Raw genomic sequence first — 15,459 nt, 5'->3', positions numbered from 1 at the left:
CTATGTATGCATTGATATATGTATGCATGCATGAAAGTATGATGTGTGTGTATTTGGATATATGGATGCATGGAGGGATGTTTCTATATACATGATAGGATGTTACGGAGTGCGATAACATCACAAGATTTCAGTAGTTCGCCTTCAAGCTCGGAATAATGATTAGGAAGGACAATTAGGGGCATTCGTATTCTATAGTCAAAAGAGATATTCTTGAATTTATGAAGGAAAAATTACTAGTCCTCGGCAAGCTCGTCTAGCACTGGAAGCTCTAGATATCGATTGTCGCACATTCCCCTTTGTGGGTAGCACACAATGGTTGTGCTAAGGTACAATGTGGGGCCTGTTCGTGTTGGCACGTGAATCACATAGGCATTCACGTACCAGTAGTTTCCATTTTATGCAGCTAAGCTAACTATTTGAGCATGACCTTTCATCTGTTTAGGTGCTTCGTGTTAAGCCTTTGACCTGGCAACGAGTCCTCCATGACCTGACTATGCCTGCCAAGATGTTCCGAAACGGTTACATGACGGTATAAAGGGTACCCGTTACACCAATACGGAGGCATAACGAGTATCCAAAAAATTTTGACCGTAACAGTCATAAAACAGCTATTTTTTTGGAGCAGCTCACATGAGCTCTTTTTCCACCTTTCTTCCCATTTTCTTCTCTGTTTTTTTTTGGTTGGGAAGGGGGGGGGGGGGGGAAACCAATTTTGACATGTCCTCTACATTATGTGGATTAAAACACAAGATTGAAGCTATTTGGACGAACTGAAGCTCTGGTAAGCCATTATGGGGAAATTTGGAAAAAACAAAAAGAGGCAAGTCTTCAAAAAAAAAAAATTAACTTGCTGGAAACAACCAGTTTCAAGATTACAACACCAAATCGGCCATATCCTGCTAGGTTCATGGTCACTTTGGTGTTGTTTTTAGAATTTGTCAATTTTTTATAATGATGCTTTTTTAACATAAAAATCAGAAGAAAAAAAAAAAATCATTTTTTTTAGATTTTGAATGTGGCTGGTTGGAATACATGTACAATGAATAGATCTACAGATGCATGCCTTACATCACTCTTTCTAATCCCCTTTTTTATGAATTTTTTCAATTTTCGGCTGAATTCTGGACGAATAGCGACTGTAAAGAAAAATAATCAAAATTGTTTTTGTTTTTGTTTAATATTGAGTGTGGATGATTGAAATACATAAAATAATGAATAAACCTACAATGCATGCCTTAGATCACACCAATGTATTTTTTTTAATTTTGAATTTTTAGTTTCGGATGAATAGTGACTGTGAAGAAAAATCACCGAAACATGTTGTTTCTTCTTTAATATTGAGTGTGGATGGTTGGAATACACTAGGATTATTTAATCTAGAAATGCCTGCCTTAGATCACACTATCTAATGTATTTTTGTAATTTTTTATTTTTTATTTCTGACAAATAATCACTGTGAAGAAAAATCACCAAATATTGTTGTTTTTCTTTAACATTTGAGTGTGGATGGTTGGAATACATATAGAATGATTTAATCCACATATGCATGCCTTAGATCACTATGTATTTTTATATTTTAATTTCGTATGAATACTTACTAGTGCAGAAAAATCACAAAAAATTGTTTTTCCTTTTACATGTAGGATGATTTAATCTATGGATGAATGCCTTAGATCACTCTTTTTAATGTATTTTTTAAAATTTTTGGATTTTTAATTTTGGATGAATAGTGACTATGAAAAAATGAGCATAAATTGTTACTTTTTATTTTACTTTGATTGTGGATGGTTGGAATACATGTGGGATGATTAAAATCTACAAATGCTTGTTTAGATCACTCCTTTTAATGTTTTTTTTTTTTTTTTTCTGAACTTTTTAATTTTGAATGAATAGAAACTGTAAACAAATATGAGTAAATTTTGCTGTTTTTTTTTTAAATTCTGTCTTAAAGTTGGAACTTGGAATTCATGTATAATGATTATATGTTTATATTTTGGCAAGGAGCTTGATTCTTTTAGACTATAGACTTTAAGACTATAGAGTAGTTTGGGGATTGGAGTTGTACTGCTATAGACTTGTAGTGAGTAGTGAGTCTAGTGACTTGTGAGTTGTGGTCCTTGTGGACTTTTGTTGTTGTGTTCATTTGTGAATTCTATGCAAGAGAAAATAGCCACCCAACCAAGAAGTGAGAATATTGGATGGCAACATTGTGAGAGGGTGGGTGGTAAGCACTCCATGAAATGCAACTACTAAAAATAAAAAAGACAATTCTCATCCAATGCAAAAAAAAAAAATCTCCAATGCAATTCTCATCCAGATCCTTGAGTTCCCATTTGTACATATAAATGCTTTATTGTTTCTGTTGTGCACAATTCATTCTGTCTATGCACTTTTTACTTGCAGGTAGCGCTGAAAGTCGGGCGGGTTGGGTCGGGTTGGTGCTCAACCCTAGCCCAACCCAAGGTTCCTATACCTCAACCCAAACCCAAGCCAAGCCCAACCCAAGCGGGGTTGGTTGGGTTGGTCGGGTGGATATATGCTAATATTTTCGTTATTACATTGTCTATTATATTTCAATACACATCTAATTTTTTGTACCTATGATTTTATTAATTATATATGTAGTTATTTATTGTAAAGAATTTCATTTTTTCTAAACAAACAAGATAAATATATAGGACAATTACTCCTTTCAAAGTCGTGTTGTGTAGCACACAATCTATCTGGGAGAGAGAAATCTAATGTATCCTGTTAGCTTGAGTCATCGGAAATGACTTGGACCAATGAGACCTAATGGCACAAGAATTTCCTGTGCCTTAAACACATACTATCTGCATTCAATTATAATTTATAACTTATATATTGATCGGGTTCGGGTTGGGTCAGGCAACCCGAGACCTCAACCCAAGCTCGACCCAAGTTTTATCGGGTTGGTGTTTTTATAGCCCAAGCCCAAAACCGAACCCGATACATCCTGCCCAAGCCCAACCCAATGTCGGGTCGGTCACGGGTCGGTCGGGTTGAACCCATCCGACTTTCAGCCCTACTTGCGGGTAGCACGTAATTTCATTAAATATCATCGAGTTACCCATAAACAAGGAACAAGCATAAAGATAATGATAGCAATACTTCCCCATTACTAGAAGTTTCAAGCTAAAGTACATAATAATACCTGAACAACGAATTTGCTATAACGTGAAAGCGTCCAACAAGTAATACTCCTTATAAGAGGAAATTTATCATCTAAAAGTGGTATGAGGAATGCTACAATCTGCACATAGCAATATTGAACCATTGTCCATGAGTCAAACATAACCAGAATCTCTGCAAGCTATACAATGTTAAAGAATTAACTAGAGGAACAAAACCACAAATTATTATTCTAAATATAAACAAAGCAATTCCAAATGAAGAAAACCTAAGGCATTTTCAGAGGATGTCCCAAAGTAGTTGAGAAGTACCTAGACTTAAGAAATAAGCATTGTTACATAAAGTTGCATGTAGGTTCTAATGCTAGTTGACACGTAGACTCGATATGTACCACACCCACATCCTTGAGTGAAACCACCATATTTCATTTTTAGTTCTAAATGTTCATAAACGGCTGTGATTTAAATATTAGTATCAATGCATGTATCATACCTTTGGGATACGGATACAATATCATATGGGAAACATCACATGCATCACCGAATGTATTGTTGTTTTTGGAAAACACTGGGAAACATTGAAAATTTGATCGAATTTTTCAATGAAACTTCCGGGGATGTTAAAAAAAATACATTATTACACACTTAGAACTCAAAAGATAACAAAAAGAAGTACACAAAATAAGTTTCCTTTGTATAAGGTCCTAAACAATGCACTATATAACAAAAGTGATGCAATTATATTCAAAAAAATGCAGATAATTTATTAGCACAATGAATTTATTAGTTAGTTGAAGTAAATTTGTCCTACAATAATGGTGGATTTATTAAAAATATATTTTTTAAATATAAAATTAAAAATAAAAATAAATCTACTTTTGAAAATAAATGCATGAGTGTGGTTGATATCAAGATCAGCATACACTCATCAATCAAAAATATTATGAACAAATGTTGGTTGATCAGTGTAATTATTTTAAAAAATATATACTTTTATTATTTTTTCAATATTTGTAATTAAAAATAGTTTTTTCAAAAAATCCAAAAAACTTCCATCAATATGTAGATCATCCTTAAATCACTCTAACATGATTTTTCCACTCTAATTGCAACTTAAAATGTGCGAAATTGGGAAATTTTTATATTTTCTCCAAACTCCCTCATTTCCCTAAAATAAAAAATCAAAGGTCAAAATTCATGATTGAGCATGCAAAACATGCAAAACCATGGATTACTGAGTTGGTTCCACCAATTCTAAGCAATTTAAAAAGGAACAAAACTTTACAATTTTTAAAAAAAAAAAAAAATCACTGATCTCTATTTCCCACCCAAATCCTCTTTTTCTTTCCAAACGACTCAAAAAAGACTGGTTGAAATCCAATAATCCCCAAAAAAAAATTTGAGAGGAAAGATTTTTTTTTTTCTATTTTTTCTTTTTTTACCAAGGGTTGTTTCTATCGATATCTTTGATACATATCAATGATATCAAAGACTTTCTATAATGCGAGATATTGAAAAAACTGCAATGTATCGACATATCGTCGATACATTCCACCACTTTGTAAAACTTTCGGCAATGCGGGGGAGTTATACAACTCCCCCCTGGTTTCGTATCAACGGCATGCAATACTGATAGTATCAGGAAATATATCGGCCAATACTATCAGTGTTTAAATCATTGCATACAACTATGTCATGTATACGTTTAAAGAGTTACCACTATTTTTAAATGGTACAAAATTAACACAGGAATCTACCCCAAAAGAAATAAAAAGAAAGTCCACCCCACTTCAAGGCTGAAATTCCATGCATTCTGTTCCTCACTCTCATTTCCTTCCACACCCATCTCAAAAATTCACAGTTCAATCTCAATCTTATGTAAGGGCACAAAAGAGTCTTCCGAAGACAATGAAGAAAATTGCGTTTCTTCTTCATAGCTAGAGTTTTGAATGCCAAAAACAACCATCTCTTTCTCGTAGGGGTTTCTTCAACAAAGCTCAATTCAGGAGAAATCAAGAGACCATACAACAAGCAACACAGGTGCCTCCCTTTTGAAATCGGACAAACAACCCTTTTGGAGGCATAAAAACCTCTTATTAACCAGCCCTTAAATCTACACCGTCGATCATAGATCCGAAGGTTACCATATTCTTTTACATATATGTGCAGTATATTACATAAGGCCCTAGAAACCCTAAATGGACAAAGCCAAGCTGATGGGTTTTTACACACAACCCAAGCCCAGCCCTTTTAATAAACGTGCTAGAATTTTGGGCCCAGTCCTGGCCCACAGACAGCCCTAACTATGCTGATTAAATCAGTGATCAAACACGCCAATTTGTTTGATGACTCTGTTTCATTGCCTGACAAGCATAACACAGGCTGGAGAGAGTCCAAAAGAGACTTTCTTTGGCAAGGTGGAGAAGAATGGCATAAGTCTCACCTTGAGAATTGTGGAGAGGTATGCAAGCTCGAAGATCAGAGAGGGCAGGGATGAATCGATGAAATTATGAACATAGCATCATTAGGGAACTGGCTCTGGATGTTTCCAAGTCAAGGAAGGAGTATGTGGTAAAAAGAAGTCATTGGGATGAAATATTGGGTACATGCAGGGGGTGGTTTACCAAAGAATCGTCCCGATATGGGGGCACCAGGGTCATGGAGAGCGGTATTCAGAGTGGACATGGTCTTGCCTATAAAATTAACAATGGCTCACACACGCAATCCTGAGAAGACGTGTAGTGTGATAATAGGGCTCTCTGTCATATCAATGTGCCTTTGCATCTGCTCCAAGTAATGCCTGTGAGAGAGGTTACTGTTTTTCAATGCTATAACATTATTGGGAAGCAGGTGGTATGATCACTTGATGACAAACCCTTTGAAGATGAGCTCACTGAGCTCCCTAGTGCTTTAGAACTCTTAAATAGGTGGAAGCCAGTGCCCTTGGGACGGGGTAAGTTGGAAAGGAGGGAACTTCCTCTACGAAATCATTTTACATATTGATATCAGAGGATAGTAGCGGGGTGGAGACAGCTTCAACAGCCCAAATCTGAAAGTACCCAGGGCCACCTTGGGGATCGCTTTTTGTTGGCATGTTGTAAAGGATAAAGTGCTCATTATCGGTCATCTTAAGCACCAGGAAGATCAGTAGAAACGTTTGTATTCTGTCTTAGGAATAAGGAACCAGTGGACCACTTGTTTTTGCATTGTGGTTTCTCGGATGAGGGCTGTTCAGGGGGAATTCTTTGATCTATTTAGGATGGCCCAGGTGGTGTTTGGGAATATCGAGGCCATGGTTCAAGCATAACAAGGAGGTTGTATCTGAAAGAGGTAGAATATTTAGCAGCACCTCAATTTTCCAGCCTGTTCATGTCAATTAGGAAGGAACATAATAATAAGATGTTCTGCAACCAGTCAGAATCATATATTGATACCTTCATAAAGGCTAGAGGTAGAGTGGTTAACTGGACTGTGGATCAGCTTTTGTGGGGTGTGCCAAGAACAAATTGAAGTTTGCCAAGAACAAATTGAAGAAAGTTGGAGGAAGGGGCTCTCTTTGTAGTGGTTTGATAGTATCTAATTATCTTTTCCTCAAAGTTCATCGTCGTGGGATTATCTTGTACTGTTTTTGCTTTTACTCAAATTTTGGATACCATTCAAAAACAAAACAAAAAAAAAAAAGATTTGATTCAATTGAACGGCCATAGACTCCTAATCATGATTAGGTTATTTCAATGATTTTGAATCCTGATTTCCCTTCAATTGGTTTCATCGAATTTGTAGCGTTAGTTGGAATGATTAATTGGTTCATTAGAACATTTGATGGATATGAGTTCCAGGAGATGGGAGTCTTAGTGTCAAACACCACAATAACTTAAAATTTTGTTCCATTTCGCCGTGTTGAAATTAGTTCTAGACCGAAAAAAATAAATGAAAAAAATTTTGTTATACGCATCACTTATCACACATAAAATACGTTAAAATTTTGTTCCTGGAGTTTCCAGGCATTCTATCTAGGCATATCAGTGCATCCCGGGTATGACTGGGCCTTTTGCCTGTGGTGCACCTACTAGCCTTTTACTACACTGATTGTAACTTGATATAAACTTTGAAGGAGAAGAATGCAGGTACGTTTTCCATAATCACACGAGAGTAGTGCAGTGTCTCGTGATGTTGACACTAATTCCACAAGCCATCGACCTCGGTTAAGAGGAGCCATTGGATGGAACAGCTAAAAAAGAGAAGGAATGGCATACTACAGTCGGTCTACAGGTAAGTTTCGCTTGTAAAGATTTGGGAAACACGTGTTTACTCTTCAACAGAAAATGAAAGCATCAAAGGAATACCTCAGGCAAATGAGGGTAGAGACCACTAATGCAGCCCTCTGCTATGGCACCAAATGCTAAAACAGCAGCTTCCCTTTCCTTCCAGGCATTGTCGTCAGTGGTCGCCAGCTGGGTCTGCAACAATTGGAACAACATAGAAACATACTGCTGCTTTAGAAACTAACCAGTAAATAGCATCAAGTAATGTTCAGTTTTACACCAATCAAGGGTACAGAACTGATTACAAATAACTTCAACCGCATTAAGGACTAAAGTGGATGCCGATCCTGATCATCAAGGAAAAGGCAAGGAAACAACCAAACGTTTGCAAACTTAAAGAACACAATACAGGAACCTTCACCAAAAATGAGTTCCAGTATCCTGGATGACCCCTTCTGCTTGATGCAACATAAGGATTAATAAATAACAGCAGAACTAAAGTTTTTATAACTCCATCTCGATCGAAACTGCACATGATTTGCAAGTGCAATTGATTATGTCTAGATAGTATGTTGAACAAGATGATTGCAGAGAGTTACTACTCTGTTCTGTCCTTTATACTCAAATATCAGACAGAACTTCACACCTGTTTTGAAGGCATACTAGTCCGAATTATGGCCGTCGGCAATTCATCATGACCTTCAGGTGAATCAATTATATCATCAACATAGATAAGTCACCAAGAGTGGCAAACCATTGCTATTATGCAACAAATGACCACAAGAACCAAAAAGGTGTTTGAACAGCAGGCAATTATGTAAGGTGGATAACTATCTTTAAAGGAGGTATCATTTGTTCCCAACCAAATATAGGTAAACCATTAAACCATTAAATGCTCAATTATAAAATCCATTATGTTAAACAGGAAGGAAAAAAAAAAAAAAGACATGAAACCACAAATATATATATATATATATATATAACATTGATTAAAATAAGTAAATAAATAAATAAACAAAATAATCAAATGTTTGTATAAGTGGAAAAAAAAAAAAACATTGTGCCACAAATTATTGTTGCAAAACAGCTTATCCCAAAGAAGAGAAGGCAAAAATATCTTCTGCAATGGTCATAATGACTCATAAGTCGATTGCATAATTACCTGAATTAAAGGCATCAAGGTTGGAAGAATCTCATCCCCAAATACATTTGAAAGGATATCTAGAGCAGCTGCACTGCATTTCCTTAAATTCCAAACGTTGACGATGTCATCATCCTGTTAATTACAATACCCCCACAGTAAGTAACCCCAAGCTGAACAAAATTAATTGACTTGGAAAAATAGTTGAAGAAACTAATTAAAAGTACTACTTCCCATGCTGCAAGTTCTTTTATTTTTCCATTATAGATGTCATGATGATGCAGGACAATTAACCACTTGCTCTAAAAGCTCAAACTGTTAGAGTATGGCGAATTAATCATTTATCTCATAGCCCAGGCCTCACATCACATGGGTTAGGACCTCGGCCGAACCCCCCTCATGAGCCCCAAATCACATGGGCCGCCCACCTTCAGCGTGTCCCCGCATCCCATGGGCTATCCCACTTGAGCCCGGTGTGAAATGCGCATTAATCACCCCTGGTGAGGAGTCTCGAACAGGAGACCTCCCCCGTGGGCCCCAAATCACATGGGTCACCCACCCCGAGTGTATCCCCACATCCCACAGGCTACCCCACTCGAGCCCAGTGTGAAAATGGCCCTACATTACATGAGCCTATAACCAATATAGCAAAGAATCATAAGCCCCATTATTCATTTTGCTTTTTGTTTATGAATTGAATTCTCTATCAGTTTTTAATATAGCAATTGTTGTCCGCAGAAGTGTTCGTATAAGCAATTTATTTTTGAAATGATTATCGATTTTTTCTATTATATTCATAGATTCTTTGTCAGTTTACACTTTTACCAATTGATTTTGATTGGAATTCTATGAAATATGAATATTCATTTTAAATTTCCTTATGATACTTTACTTCAGTTGTTTTACCCAGTGTTCGAAATATCGGTATCACGTTACATATCACATTCTTGGGATACGGATACGTATCGGTTATCGCATGGGATATATCGGTTGTATCATGGAATGTATCGTTGTTGTTGGAAACATGGGGAAACATTGGGAAATTGGTCGAATTTTTCAATGAAACTTCGGAGACATCAATACACATTTATAAATTAAAGCATTACAAAAAACAAGTATATATAATAGGTTTTCTTTGTATTAGGGTCCTAATCTATGCGTTGTCTAACTGAATTGATGCAAGTATATTCAATGTCTATTCATATAATTTATAAATGTAAAAAGACGTGTGGAAACACAAGCAATACACTCAAAAGCAAAAGAAGAATCTCTAGATTAGGTTACATACATGTTTGATTTGATGTTTGGACACAAAGATTGCAAACGATTTGCAAGAAATTAGGAAATTTTGATTTTTTTTTCAATTTTCCGCAACTCAGCCCATCTCCTCCAAATCTCGAAATCGAAGCTCCCAATCCATGATTTTTCATGCAAAACATGAAAAATCATGGATTTGTAACAATTTGACACTAATTTAACATGATTTACAGAAAATAAAAGGACTGAAATACAAAAATGCTCACCAGATCGAACATGTGGGATATATCGCACTACTTGTGCATTTCGTATCGCACTGATGGGATACAAGATATATATCGTGGGATATATCGGCCGATATCGTTGACATTTAAAACACTGGTTTTACCTTATCCCCAATTTATTTATTTGTCAAAAGTAAATTGTGTACTTGTGTACAGAAGTCTTTGTACCCTTGTTCTGTTGAGTTTTCCATGACGAACACTTTACAAAACTCCAACACTTGGCACCCATGCCAGGTGTCCATGCAACACAGCCCATCATAAAACATGGGCATGTGAGCCTTTGCAATTGTCAGTTCCAGAGCCCAGGTAAAGGGGGAAGGTTGATGTTTGGCAGGCAGCCAGTTGTTAATATTTTGCCAATCTACCAATGAAAAGCTGACCCCACTCCAAATTGCTGGGAGAAGGCTAAGATTATCATAATTTATCCCAATAGGTTAGTTTTTTACAAAGTTAGAAAGCCAAGAAATCATCATAACCGCAACATTTCTAGGTTAAGCAAGTTCAATAGCAAGATAAAATTATGAGCAAGAAATGAAAGGTAAAGAGAACACAAAGGGCACCAAGATGATAGGATTCAGAACATACATCTTCTTCAGCATTATCTGCTCCATGAAATCGTGATGTATGGAAACGAGGCTTTATATCCTGTAACAAAAATATCAATCCCAAAAAAATTACAAACTTTAACTTTTATAGAGAGAAGTAGAGCCACCAAGGAAAACAGCAATGGGAAATTAAAACCTGTTCCCTGTCTGGAAAAGACTCGTCATCCTGCAGGCATATGCCAAAATGTGAAGTAATGAAAATAAGTAATCAAGATTCTTACTACACTTCAGCAAAATGTAGCAAATATGAAAACAATCAACAGGAGTTTTTACCTCAGCATCAACAAGTGACTCATCATCCTCAGCATAGACCATGTTTGACAACAAAACCTACAGCATTTGAGGTACAGTATGATATCAAAGAGTTCTTGCTTACCAAGAAGAAAGAACAAAGACCTCTCTCGAAACCAACAAAAAATAAATGGGAACAATTCAAATTCATAAGCATAGGTATGGCGGTACTGGAATTAGGCGTGGCAAGAACTCTCTTAAGCTTTCAGGTGGTAAATGAGCTTCGCAATATGCCGACCTAACAACCATAATCAAGAGTAAAATGTAAGTGCTATAACCCAATTAGTGATACTAAAGAATCATAAAGTCGGGTCAAGTATCCACGCAATTAATTACAAAGGAAAGGGTATTTGGCAAGTCATTTAAGATAAGGTCATTTTGCAACCCCCCCAATTATAGGCACGGTGTTGTTGGCTGACTCAGCCATCACCTACACTAATTCAACTATCCATGTGTCCTTGTGTTGAGTCCATGAGCAAATTTGGGAAGAAAGTGGGCAATTTTATTTAAGAAAATAAAGAAAGATAATCTACTTGTTTATGTAACAATTGTTTCAATAATCATCTTAGAGAGAGAGAGAGAACGCAAGTGTATATACTTTTGCCTTGCACATGCGTATATGGGATATTATTTGGATGCGCAAAATAGAAGTACTCTCTGCTATCACTTAGTCATGCATGGACATTACATTTATGGATTTAAATAGGACTTCTCTTTTTTTTTTTTTCTTTTTTTCTTTTTTTTTTTTGTGGTGGGGGGGGACAAAAATTTATTAAGAAGCCCGCTAAATAATGCAACTGACACAAAAAGAAAAAAGAGAAAAGAGGAGAAGCAGTCAAAGCTACCATTACATAAACAGCCCATCCTAGAACGAGACCCTTCACTTTTCCTAATAACCTCTGAAACTAATGCGCACTCATTCTGAAACCACAAACCGATGCAAATTCCCCAAAGAGCCCAAAACACAACCATGATGATCAGCCGTCACCATGCTTTACCCGATTTTCCAATCCCTCCCCCATGCCAAGCCCACAAAAGAGATCCTCACAAAGAGAGTCCATCACAGAAACATGGCGAACAGGAGCAAGGGGGGCAACTCTCTAAATCAAATCCTCAAGTGCACAGTCTCTACCCCACGCGCCCACCGAAAGATGTACACAATAACCGTTTCCAAGCACGAAGGAAAAACCCCTATGAACCAAATGCTTAGTGGCTGCCATCACTTTTCAAACACCAGAAGCTTTATAGAGAGGAGGTCCTCACAAACCAAACCCCTTCCCCCGTTCCATACTAGGAAGCAATCAACTCCCTCCGCAAACTGTCCCTTCTGATCCAAATCCATACCCCCCCAATTGGCTTACACTCTTGGTGTGACTTAAGGAGATGAAATTTTATTCCTTTGCTAGCTCCTTTCCATAGGAAATCACATAGCTTTTCAAGCCTATTCAGCATTGACAAAGGGCATTTGAACAAAGACATGAAATACACCAGAATGTTGGAAAAAGCCACCTTGATAAGAGTCAAGCACCCTCCCAAAGAAAGATAGTGACACTTCAAAGAAGCCAGTTTCCGTTCGATCCTCACAATAACCCTGTCCCAAAGGTGCTTGGCCGGCTCCCCAATACAAAGAGGAAGCCCAAGATATGACGACGAAAAAGACCCAGCCTTGTATCCGAATATACTCAATTAACGGTTAACATCACCTGCCTCAACACGAACTTCCAACATTTCAGATTTAGCCGCATTGATCTTCAACCCCAAAGCCACTTCGAAACAAACTGTAATCTTCCGAAGATTGTCCAGTGACTCTGCCACTACCTCGCAAAAGAGCAACGTATTATCCGTATACTGAAGATGGCTAATATGATTCTCGTCCCCTGCACCCTTAAAACCTATTAAACAGCCCATTGTCCTCGCCTTTCCAAAGCATCATGCTAAGGGCCTCTCCATTGACAACAAACAAATAAGGAGAGAGTGGGCCCCTATCTAAGGCCTCTAGATGCTTTAAAATACCCTTTAGGCAACCCATTGACCAAAATAGAAAAGGACGAAGATTGCACACAGGATCTAATCCACTCCCTCCACTGCGGTCACAACACAACCCATCGAGCATATAATCTAAAAAGTCTTAATCGACGCGATCATAAGCCTTCTTGATAACCAACTTGCAAACTAAATCGCTTTTCCTCTCAGTGCCTGATGTTAATACATTTGTCAACTACGAGAGCGTTGTCCAAGTTCTATCTACCCACCACAAAAACTCCTTGAGAGGACCTCCCTAAATCTCAAGGCAAGAATCTTCGCCAATATTTTAAATGAACCCCCTATGAGGCTCCAAGTTCACTTGAGAACTCTGCCCTGAAAATTCCACAACGTAATCAATAACAACCTTTTTCACAAAATGGAAAAACTTCTGATAAAATACAATAGGAAATCCGTCAAGACCCGAGGCCTTATACCCGAACATAGAGCCTAAGGATGCTTTCACTTCTTCCTCTAAAACAGGCCTTTCAAGCGAGGAAGCATCCTCAAAGGAGAGATGATGGAACTCAAGGTCATCCAGCCTCGGCCCCCATTTTTAACTAGAAAGTAGCTTTTGGTAAAATACAAATATTGAATCACAAACCTTATTCTTGACCGGAGTTCTAGCGAGATTCTATTACCTCAAGCTCGAACACTAGCAATGTTGTGGAAAAGGCAAGTATTCTTGTCCCCTTTTTTAAGTCACACTACTCTCGATCTTTGGTGCCATTTAATTTCCTCTTCCTTAGCCCGGTTGGCATAATTGACAATTAAGTTCACCCTTTTCAATCTATCTTCCACTGACAGACCTCACCTTCTCCTAATAAATCAAGCTCATGAATCACTTCTGCCATTTAATCGAACTCTTCCACCCCCCTTGCCCGGGACCTCTTTCTTCCACCACTTGGGCTTTTCTTTCAACAGCCTTAGCTTTCTACTGATTGTGAAGCTAGCATAACCATCCACCGAGAAGGAAGACCACCAATCTACTATTAACTGATCAAAACCGTCAACCTCCAACCAAGCCAATTCAAACCTAAAAGGATGAGGTCCCCCAGTTTTCTTAATCTATTTCTAAAACGATGTGTCGATGCTCAAATACAACCTTCGGAAGGCCATGCTGATTAACCAAGGGAAATCTTTTGAGCTAGACCATGGAAACCAAGAATTTGTCCAAACATGACAGAGTTGCATTTTATTGACCGTTGGACCATGCCCCCAAAAGGAAAGGTCCACCATATCGTAGCGGCCCACTGATCCACAAAATCTTAGCATGCTCTTAGTCACCCTACCTCCTTATTTTTCAAAAGAAAAACGCACAATGTTGAAATCCCTGCCAATGAATCAGGGAGCCTCCCACCTTTGCTTGACGCTATCTAATTCCAACCAAAACTACTCTCACATGCTGTATATACAGGAACCATATGCAGCAGTGAACACCCACTAGAAGTCGGAAGAGATCTCCCACAGTTCTTAGGCCACATCATGTTGCATGTGTTATATATACACTTTCGCAAGTTCTTGGGCCACATCATGTTGTATGTGTTATATCTACACCGTCCATCCATTTTTTTCAAATCATTTTAGGGCAAGAGCAAAAAAATGAGGTAAACCCAGAGCTCAAGTGAACCATACCACAAAAACTGTGGGGATGATGACACCCACCGTTGAAACCTTCCTAGGGTCCACCATGATGTTTATTTGCCATCACATCTATTCATAAGGTCACACAGACCTAGATGATGGGAAAACAAAAATATCAGCTTGATCTAAAACTTTTGGGGCCCCCAAGAAGTTTTCAATGTTAGGCATTCAATCCCCACTGTTTCCTATGGTATGGTCCACATGAGCTTTGGATATGCTTCATTTTTGAGTACATGATCTAAAATGATCTAAAAAAATGGATGGGTGGTGTGGATATAACACAAACATCATGGTGGGGCCTACAGCACTTTCCCAAGCCAACACGTTCTGACACATTGTTGATGCGGATTGCATGTTGAAGGCTCCCGCAGCGGGTTCCTGCACTAGGAAGCTAGGTGGGGCCCACCATGATGTTTGTGAGAAATCCACTCCGTTCATCCATTTTTACAGCTCATTTTAAGACATGAGTCCAAAAATGAGGCTGATCCAAAACTCAAGTGGGCCATACAAAAGGGAAAAGTAGGGGAAAAAAATGTATACCATTGAACCATTTTGCCTACCATGGAGCTTTGGATCCGCCTATTTTTTAGCACAAGACCTAAAATGACATGAATAAGTAGATGGATAGTGTGGATCTAAAACATACATCATGGTGGTACCCACAGAACTTTGCCACGTTAACTCAATAGTGAGCTAAAAGAGGAATGCAAGAGGGGGTAGCAGATTAGGTGTTACCTAGGTAACACGTTTGTGGGTGTTACCCTGAGTACATGGGGCCCACCTTGTTGAATGTGTTGT

General features: G+C 37.9%; 1 protein-coding gene across 2 annotated transcripts in view; it reads right to left on the bottom strand.

Moving 5' to 3' along the window:
- Positions 1-15,459, bottom strand: part of LOC131237475 (transportin-1) — an 85,241-nt gene that overhangs the window by 30,475 nt on the left and 39,307 nt on the right. For both annotated transcript variants that reach the window (XM_058235265.1, XM_058235266.1), the window contains exons 8-14: positions 11,167-11,233; positions 10,978-11,034; positions 10,841-10,870; positions 10,685-10,744; positions 8,580-8,693; positions 7,499-7,612; positions 3,176-3,274 (exon numbers count right to left, since the gene is read on the bottom strand). In XM_058235265.1, the coding sequence (XP_058091248.1) occupies positions 3,176-3,274; positions 7,499-7,612; positions 8,580-8,693; positions 10,685-10,744; positions 10,841-10,870; positions 10,978-11,034; positions 11,167-11,233 (541 nt within the window). The remainder of the gene's footprint in view (positions 1-3,175; positions 3,275-7,498; positions 7,613-8,579; positions 8,694-10,684; positions 10,745-10,840; positions 10,871-10,977; positions 11,035-11,166; positions 11,234-15,459) is intronic.

Source organism: Magnolia sinica, chromosome 2 (assembly GCF_029962835.1).
Source record: "Magnolia sinica isolate HGM2019 chromosome 2, MsV1, whole genome shotgun sequence".
In the NCBI taxonomy this organism is placed as follows: Eukaryota; Viridiplantae; Streptophyta; class Magnoliopsida; order Magnoliales; family Magnoliaceae; genus Magnolia; species Magnolia sinica.
Note: the sequence above shows the minus strand (reverse complement) of the source record. Positions and strands in the feature narration are given on the sequence as shown.